Source organism: Arachis stenosperma, chromosome 6, assembly GCF_014773155.1.
Source record: "Arachis stenosperma cultivar V10309 chromosome 6, arast.V10309.gnm1.PFL2, whole genome shotgun sequence".
Classification (NCBI taxonomy): domain Eukaryota; kingdom Viridiplantae; phylum Streptophyta; class Magnoliopsida; order Fabales; family Fabaceae; genus Arachis; species Arachis stenosperma.
In genome coordinates, this window is record NC_080382.1 from 138364595 (window position 1) to 138374432 (window position 9838).

Below are 9838 nucleotides of genomic sequence, written 5' to 3' on the forward strand. Positions count from 1 at the left end.
TAAAATTTGAATCGAGGATATATACATATAACCCCCGAAGCATCTACTACAAAGAATTTGTGGAAAGTAAAATAGGTGTAAAAATATTTCTAATGATATGGAACAAAACTTTACTATAAAAACAAAAACACATTGCTTTTAGCTAGAATTGTTTTCAAAGCCCAAACTCACCTTTGCAAACGAACAGTGTGAAAAACCAAACAAGTATCAATTTATGACAAAAAAAAAATCAAATTTGAGATATCCTCAAGTAGAACCAAACACAGTATAATTACTCAAAGAAACCAAGATTTTGACAATCCTAGAGAAATGTAAGCATTTAGTTATTACTCGTTCTCCTTAGACATAAGGACCTTTATCAATCATGACTAAAATGTGTTCAGTTTTGGCTGTGAAGTAAGAAGCCTCAAGTATTATTGTAGTTGGGAGAGAAGGAAGGCCCAAAAAAAAAAAAAGAACAAGGCTGCATAGTGACAAGATTTATTTATTTTTTTTACTTTTATAAGTTTGAGTGACCGGCTTGAACTTTCACCCTATGCCATGAAGTGTTTAATATTCCTCTCAAGTTCCAAATGTCTTCAACCTTTTCAGGTTGGATATTTGCAGCTGAATCTATCTGCAAAATCAGCCAGCAGTATTAGAAACATATATAGAAATTTAAGCCATGTAGCATCAATCTATGAGGCTATACATCTTTTTTTATTAATAATAAGAGTTTTTTTGTTTTGAGGGGTAAAAATGGGTGCAAAATTTCATTGATGAGTTTGATGTGTAAGATTATATGTGGAACTCATGAAAATTCGAACCTAATTTTAACCGCCGAAACAGAGAGATTCTAAGAAGAAAAAGAATAAGGCCATGGTCATTTCTACAAATAGCCTGATAAAATTGATACACAATAGCTAGAAAGGGGTATATATATAATATCAGAAAACCCTAGAAAATCGAATAACTAAAAAACACATATTTAACTAATTGACATTGGAAGTCAGTGAAGAAAGTCCTAGTGCACATTTGATGAAGTCAGAACAACTATCATCTTAGCCATGAAAGTTGTGGTTGGCTCCTCCAACATTCATCAATTATCTATTTGTATAATTTATCCATCATCATATAATGAATATCATTTACATCATTCCACTCTCTCATACAACTTCATTCATCAAATTAATCTAATTACTTTATAAAACTAACTTACTCACATGAACTGGAACATAAAACACAATAAAGTTAAAAAGTATTATTTGAACACATGGAGGACTTTAGACTGACACTCAACAACTTGTGAGTAGATGTTAGTGTTTGTAAAACTGGATGGGTGCAAATAATCTGGAAATTGGAATAGACAACAGTTTCAACAATGTCACATTTTGTGTGAACCATATCCAGTTATTATCTCTTAGATGTATACATCAATAGATGCCAGGTATTTAGATATCTTGCTAGTTCCATAAGACAAGTAACTAGAATCATGAGAATGAGCAGAAGATGTATTACATACCGCTTTTGCAACAATCTCGGTGCTCTGACGAATATCAGCTGTGACCTCAAATAGCACCCATGCCCATTTGTCACTGTTGAAGCCATCCGCTATGTATTGGACACCACTTTTCTGACATCTTGAGGCTTCAATCCAGGTTTTGCCTCCATCAACAGAAACATCGACTCTCTCAATGCCTCTGCCACCACCTGATGCTGCATACCCACTAATTTTTACCTAAATGTAATATCCCAAGTATTAAACCCAAACATTCAAGCAATGTAAAACAAGATCAACAAAAGAACCATGTTTGTGCATTTCATATCGAACCAACAAAAGCACATTCATGATCATGCATGAGTAGCCCATGTACACGATCACATAAACTAACCTTCCCAGGCTTTATTGTGCTCACATCTTCTAGAGAACATATAGCACACTGCCAAAATGAAATCATTACTTATTAGTAGCAAAGTATTCGTTGGAAAATGCATAAATTTATTCTGTATGATGGATTAAGGAGTGGATTTGAAAATATCAATAAACTTTTTCTCTGTAACCCAAACTAAGTTATGTACAGCAGGAAGTACAATAATCAGTGTACCTGAACAGGGAAATCCATTTGGGGCCTCCTGGTTGACCAATTAATATTATCCCAATCCACTGATGGTGGAAACATTTTGTAGTCTTTCTGCATGAAGAAGCCCTGAAATTTGATAATGTTAAGTTCTAGAACATTCTGAAAAGAAAGTTTTGGTATTTTAAGTTATTATACATCACGTATCAGACCTGGCATTCTTCTTCAATAATATTGATATCTTCCAGCCATTTAACAGATCGAGCTCCAATGACGCCAGGCACAACCACACGTAATGGATAACCATGGTCCCTGTTAAGAGTCTAAAGAAAGGCAACTAAACATTAAGCTACCCTGATCATTGTACACACAAAAAAGAGAAAAGGAAACAAAAACCTGAATTGTAAACTAAGACTAGAGTTTTTCAGAAATGACAGAACAGGTTAAAAGGGTTAGTGTTTGAAATGGATGAGAAGTGAGAAAAACTACTTTTAATACTAATCATGCACGTCAAAATAAGTTCATCTCTCAGCTGTACCCTTCTCTCCAATGCTTACCTCCATCCTTGAACATGCTTCTTGTTTTCAATTTTGATAGGTGGGACTAACTTACAGGTAGTTGATTCATCTAAATGTTAAATTTGAGCTGATGTACTCATGAGAATTTTCCCCCCTCTATAACTGTAACCATACTATGTCCTCTTGATGAATTCATCAAAAAATATATTATTTTTAGAGAAGCTAGTGTAACAGAATATGCCTTCACATGTTTGAAATGTAATAATGGTTGTAGTGGGAACCAATTTTCTGATAGAACATTTCACGGTGAATCACATGAGGATTGAGGAAGACACACTAAGAAGAATTATTAGGTTCAAAGAAATTGGAAATTCCTAAGTATCAAAAACTAAAATAACAGTGACGATAACACACACACAGGGAACCATTTGTCTTGCATATTTGTGCCAAATTGAGAAAATATATTTGCACTGTGACAATAACCATAGTAAAATAATTTCACTGTTGGCTTCTTTGAGTTGGTAGCTAAAGCAAGTTAGAAGAACCTTTAAATTGTTTGGTGCAGTAAGAAAATAGCAAAAATATAAAGGTCAAATTTACATACTTCTCCATTCATTTCATAAGCAAGTAGAACATCTGCTTCAGGATTTGTTGCCTGACTGAGAGGAATTGATGCCTTGTAAGGACCTCCTTTCTCCTCCTATAGGTTTTTGGAGATTAAAAGAAATCAACAGAATTGTATCGATGAATAAAACTAAAATCAAGAAGTAATCCATGATATGTAATTTAAATATACGTCATAGTGGTACCTTACACTTATCAACACTAACAAACTCAACATGTTTTCCACCAAATTGAGTATTACTGGTCAACTTTGGTATTCCAACCAGTTCAAGAACATCAGACAACTTGGCACCTCCCCAAACAGCTGAGACGAGAAGTTTAATTAAAAAGTAATCAGAATTTAGGATCTATTCTGTTAAATATCTCAATTGATAAGCTAACTACGCAAGGAACACAAACAATAAGAAGCCTCAGGTTAAGTAGCACCCATCCTGAGACCCAATTCTAGCCATGTCAATTTGCTTGCACTTTTGGATGAAACATAGCAATAAAGAACAAAAATCATCAAAAGTCATTAATAATGTCACATCATTCTAGACATTTAAGTTCTAGCACAGGATTCTAGTTCATATCAAATGAGAGGGCTGTTCTGATGTAAGAGGTGAAATAATAAAAGTTTTAGCCATTATATCTTATAAAGCAATTACACTGACTTTCCCTGAACTTTGGTTAAATTCAGCATGAATGGTTTCAGTGAAATTGACCTTCCCTAGGTAAAATTATGTTTACAATTGTGTTTATTGTTATATTTTACAAAATACAATGATATCGAGCTCAGGAGAGATCCATGTTAGATGGGTGTCAGGTTGAAGTCCACCAAACTACAAGAGTAACCTCATATGAAGAGTCAATAATCAAAGTTAACAAAAGATCATATGATCATTTAAAATTGTCACATGACTTATCTTTTGCTCTTGATCATTTATGTGAAAAGGACATATGCTAACCAAATGTCCAATATTATACACATGTGTACACACACAAAGACTAACACACATAGATACGGGTATGTATGCCTATCTTGCACATATATATAGCTCCTTCAATCCTTGAGCAATTTTAACTTTCATATCAGTCACTCAGAAAAGGACATATGCTAACCATTTCCAATGGCAGAAACATCCCAGCCAACCCCTTTGACAGTTCTGGTCTTGCTCATGGCGGTCCTCCTATTTCCCGCACACTTGGGAACCCAAAAAGTGAAAATCAAATTCATTTGCAGTATGTATACCAAAAACAAAAACACCTTCGAAAAGAAAAAAGGAAATAAATTATGTTTTTTATTAATTTGAAACCAACCTGTAACGTGGCAGTGACATTATACTTGGGCAGCATCCTGCCACCAAAATAACCAGGTCAGTAACCAATTCCTATTTTGACAAATCCATAGAATCAATCAGTGCACTAACCTGATATCTTTCATGAAAAGCTGTTTGGGCTTTTCCACCAAACCTGATATCATCACGGAGTATCTGCTCCTCAGCCAAGTAGGTCATAGACAAAGTTAATTTTATTTTCCATTAATAGTTAAGCTGAAAAGAAGGTCATAAAACAGAAGGAGAAAAAAAGGAACCTTTCAATATCTTCAACTATGGGAATTGGGCCATGGTTTCTCTTGTAAAAGAAATCTGAAGGAGTGACATATGAGCATGTCAGTGCAGAACGTGGTGGCTCCGCATTGAAAGGTTCCTGTCAAAGAAGAAAATGAAAGCATGATAATCTACAAAACAAATGAAATATTTATGAAACCACGTGATACCTGGGAATAATTAGGATAACTAAAAGGCTTGCCTTGGAGTTAATTTTTAGACAAGGGTGACGAGGAGGCTCTTTAGAATAATCTGAAGGTGCGGTGAGTCCAGGCATTTCTGCTCTCTGTCTTTTTAAGTGAGGATAAGGGGTCAGTTTGAGATTGTCTAAAGGAGGAATTAGAAAGGATTGGATGAAGGAAAGGGGAAAGAGAAGAAAGGAGTGGAACTGGAGTGAGGCTTTGAGAGATTTTGTAGTCTTAGGCCATATGGAGGTGATGAGAGACTCACCCAGCGTACTGTCTCTTTCTGTCACACTGCACTTTGTGTTGTTTGGGCGCTCGAGGATAAAATCCAAATGCTAGAGTATGAATGCTAATAAAACATCCAAATCCATATGACAGGACACAATAATTAGGAAGAGTTATAAATATTTAAAAAGGAGTCACAGTGGTCTATGGTCTATAATAAGTGAAATCATATCATGTTAAATATTTGGGTGTTCATGAGAAAATGGAAACTATCAGTCCCCGGATACCTAAAATAACCATTCTAAAATAAATAAACTTAAAATCAGCATCCTCTCACAGTTGAAACTTAAACTCCATATAAGAGTTCACAAGAGAAGATATTCCAAAAATATTGCTTTTAACAACAGCTAAAGCATATATGATCAAGTTAAAATTCCAAGTCAACAGATTTCCCAATGAAACAATACAAATCAAAGAGTTTTACACATGTTCAAAGTATCCGTAGCTCAAATTTATAGAAACTTAACAGTAATTTTAAGTGCAACAATTACAATATGAAGCAGCACAAACAATAGTAGATGGAATCGTGAGAAAGGGCACCAACATGACAACCTCAGGTTCTGCACAGGCTAGATAAGGATCTTCATTTGACTAATAAAGAAAGTTAGCTGGATTATGAAAGATGTATATAGGATGCGTTTGTTTTAGCCTTTTCTGACAAAACTTCAGTAATATATACACACTGGAAAAATCATTTTTGACATAATTGTATAGATTAAAGAAAAAATCAATTAACCTTTTCCGGAAAACTAAATAGAGTAGCTTCTAATTAAACTTGTTTCCAGTTTCTGAAATCAGAGTTGTCAAAGCAATTTTTTGAGAATCAGCAACAAATGCACCCATAACTTTCCTTTTCCACAACTAAGTAATGCAGTGAAGTCTGTGAAAATGTAATATTCGATCTTAATATATCACCTAACTACTTCTACAACTTCCAAATCACAGAAGAGAGAATAATACTGCAATAAATAATCCTAATACCATAGTTTCTGCATAGATAAACTTATCTGCTGCAATAAGTGATTAAGAGAAGCCATAACCTAGAAGTTCAATTCCATCTATATCTACAAGGGTTCAACGAACTCCACTGAATTGCTAGAACACTGATTAATTAAGAATGTGCAATTCTAGGGTTCCAGAAACAATTAACCAAACAGAATAAACAAACATGCATACAATATGAGAGGAAATAGATTAAACCAGCGTTACAATGGTGAAACTGAAAAAGTTTCAGTAGCCTCCTCAAGCTATATATATAAAATTGAAATCCAAGTGTTTCGCACATTGTATAAGATGAATGATTGAATTTCAACAACAGAGGACTTTCATGCAACAAAATTTTCAATTGGGTGACAGGGACGAAGAAACTTCAGAAAACAAAAAAAAAAATCTCCACAGAAAAGTGTTTGATAATTATAAGATGGCGTACCTGCAGAGTAATAATGCGAATAAGAATTGAAGCTTCTGAATGAAAAGCTCAGTGTTTTGATTGATACTTGATAAGTTGATAGCATCGAAGAGTATGATGTATGATAAATCCGCTTCTGACTCGTTTGTTACATCCCATTTTGATATGGATTTAATTTTGAGGCAGTAAATGATTTTTATTTTTTTATAATTATTTAAAAAATATAATTAAATTATTGTGTAAAACAATATATATATATATATATAGTATTAATTTTGTGGTTAAAAATTATTATAATGTATAAAATTTGTCTTCCATAAAAATTGATAAAACTTCTCCTAATTTGAGTTTTATTTTCCTGAGTTGGATAATGTCTCTCGTTTACTTTAATCTTTAACATTTTTAATATGATGTTAGCATAAATTTAGTTAAATATATAAATTTGATTAAATTATTATATAAAATTATTTACATGTATCTTTTAATTACTAATATACTCAAAAAAATTTGATTTTTTATGGTATTTTTTTAATTTAATAAAATAAAAATTAATTTATTACAAATTAAAATTCTATTTAAAAATTATTCAATAAATTACTATATACACAACCGTAGAAGGCAGCCTATTTTTTTATTTTTAATAGTTGTTGTATTTTGGTGTGTTTTTTCTTCTTGGACAGTAGGACAGACCCAATATATTTACACTTCGTAGTTGCCACCAAAATTTGGATGAGACAAAGGACAAAGTTCAAAGTTGAATGGTGACACACAAGCCCATGGTATTTCTGGCTGAGTGGAATGTAGAGAGTAGAATTGAAAGTTTCCACGGGCCCACCATGCAATTGTGTTACTACATCCTCATCCCCTTTCTCGTCATGCTCTTTTCAAGTGGACAAGTGGTAAAGCTTTTTTTTAATTTAAAAAAAATTAGTAAAATAATAAATAAAAGATTAATTATTATTAAATTTATAATTTTTATTATCTATGAATTTTATTATCTTAAATTAAGAATAATTAAATTTTTATTTAAAAGATCTTTATTTATAATTTTTATATTTAATATTTTTAAATTATTTTTAAATTTAACTTCATTTAAAATATAATTTTAAACATCTATATTTATTAAAACGTAATTTTTTATTTAATTTTGCAGAATATATAATTTTGAGTTATGTTTTCAAAATTATGTGCATGTATAGTAAATATTTCTCTTTCTAAATTAAAATTTTTTGTGTTTTTTATTTTGTCTATATATTTATTTTTTACTCAATTTCATCATTTCTATGTTTTTATTACTGGAATTTCTGTATTTTTTATTTTTTATTTTAAGAGAAGTTTTTTTGTAACAATCATTTAAAACTATCACATAAAATTTTGTAGAAAATAGAGGAATTTGTGAATAAGTTACTGAACTAATTTAATTAGAGTTAATTATAAAAAAAAAAAAGACTTCGGGCCCCTAACCCCCAAAATTTACCCTAATTTCAGTCTTCGGGCCCCTAACAATTGGCCCATATCATATGCCATGGAGCTTATTTCAGCCCCAGGTGTAAAATTAGTGGGTTGAAATTACGTGGCCCATACCCATGGGCCAGCCCCATACTCATTTTGCAAGTGATTCAAGCTAGATTCTGACAAAAACGGAAGCTGGATTGCCCCTTATGACAAAGAAAAAGCTAGTAACACTGATATCATATGTTCATAAAATTTATACAACAGAAAAAGAGAAATTAAAGAAACTGGTGTTTAAATCAAATTGGGTTAGATTAGTCGTTAACTCACTAGTCCACATAAGTGTCAGGATTTGAATTCTGCCTTATGCATGCAGTAATTTATTGGTTAGTAACAAACTCTTAAATAGAACTCCGATCATTAATCCTTGGTCCTATTCATTCTAAATTTGACTGTGCAACAAGAGTTAAACACTATTGGAGATATTTTATTCAAAATCATAGAAAGTGCAAAATATGTAAAAGCTTCAAATACAACGTATGTATTGGTCTAAAGTTAGAGATTAAAGAATGTATTGGTCTAAAGTTAGATGTTCTAACTCGATGGAATACAACGTATGTGATGTTGAAAAATGCAATCATATTTGAAAAAGCATTTGACATTCTAAACATGGTAGATAAAGCTACAAATATATATTGTCCATCAGAAGAATGGAGATTAATAAAGAAAGTGTAGGAGTTCTTGGAGATATTATATGATACTATGAACTTCATTTTAGGTTCATCTCATCTAACTTAGCTTTAAATTTGTATTTTATGCAATTTTAGAAAGAGAAAAGAAACAATTTAGTGAAGATAATATTATTATGAACATAGCTTTGAAAATGAAGGTGAATTTTGACAAAATACTAAAGATTTTTATTTTTTCTTTTGATATTGATCAAATTATAACATATAAATCAGTGATAATGATAGCATTACAATTGAAGATTTAATGAGCAAGTGAAAGGAAACATAGAAGATAAAGGTAGGTGAGCTCAAGAAAAATACATTGAAACAATATATTAATTTTCTCTTGCATAGTTAGGGATATATTAGTCATTTTGCTTTTTATATGTAACATCTGAAATTATTTTTAGCATAAAGGGTCGTGTTCTTCACCTTTCTTATTGTAGTTTTTTTAATCTCATCATCGTGAAAGCTTTAATCTGCATCCTAAATTAGTTGAAACTGCTTAAGGTTATAGTTTAGCTAGATGAAGGAGACGCAATTATTGATTGATTAAAGTATATAATGCAGAGGTTCATTTACTTTGACCTGTGTTGTTCTTTTTCAATTGAATAGAATCTTAGAGTTACAAATATTCTTGTCTTTGTTGAAAGTTAAAAGTGCATTGCAATCTCGTTAACTATCTCAGGCATTATCACTAAGTATTTGTATTAATTAATGTAAAATAACTTTAATTCCCTCATTCATAGTATAATAACTTAATTTTATTCATGATAATAAATTATACTTTAATTAAACTTTCTTCTAAAACATAGTATGCAAACTCTTGTTTAAGTAAAGAATCTGAGGAAGTTAGTCAGACGAAGGAGGAATCTTGAAGATTCACGTGCTCCCTCGGATTGAACCAGCTGACAGCTATCTGATGAGTTCCATCCAATTGAAAGAGAAACAAAGGATTAGTTTTATGATTAATTATTAATTAAGTCATTTTT

General features: G+C 31.7%; 1 protein-coding gene across 4 annotated transcripts; it reads right to left on the reverse strand.

The window, feature by feature from the left end:
* Positions 1 to 251: 251 nt before the first annotated feature.
* Positions 252 to 6825, reverse strand: LOC130935541 (sulfite oxidase). Of its 4 annotated transcripts, none has more exons than XM_057865329.1 (14): positions 6688 to 6825; positions 5239 to 5322; positions 4991 to 5074; positions 4773 to 4888; positions 4609 to 4671; positions 4499 to 4535; positions 4301 to 4382; positions 3385 to 3503; positions 3180 to 3275; positions 2270 to 2380; positions 2085 to 2186; positions 1872 to 1919; positions 1502 to 1717; positions 252 to 616 (listed from the first exon to the last, which is right to left on the reverse strand). In XM_057865329.1, exons 3-14 carry the CDS (start codon positions 5063 to 5065, stop codon positions 500 to 502), a joined length of 1182 nt encoding a protein of 393 aa, XP_057721312.1. In that variant the 5' UTR covers positions 5066 to 5074; positions 5239 to 5322; positions 6688 to 6825; the 3' UTR covers positions 252 to 499. The 4 variants fall into 4 exon arrangements, with proteins under 4 accessions (XP_057721312.1, XP_057721311.1, XP_057721313.1 ...); XM_057865328.1 differs by having other exon boundaries at positions 4991 to 5078; positions 6688 to 6819; XM_057865330.1 differs by lacking the exon at positions 4991 to 5074.
* Positions 6826 to 9838: the final 3013 nt, after the last annotated feature.

Excerpts from the sequence above, each read along its gene's own strand:
- LOC130935541 (XM_057865329.1), bottom strand. The coding sequence starts at position 5,065 with ATGCCTGGACTCACCGCACCTTCAGATTATTCTAAAGAGCCTCCTCGT. Across the intron at positions 4,889-4,990 it reads GTCTAAAAATTAACTCCAAG|GAACCTTTCAATGCGGAGCC; the intron begins GCAAGCCTTTTA and ends CTTCTTTGACAG. Across the intron at positions 2,381-3,179 it reads CTTATGAAATGAATGGAGAA|ACTCTTAACAGGGACCATGG; the intron begins GTATGTAAATTT and ends GCCTTTCTTTAG.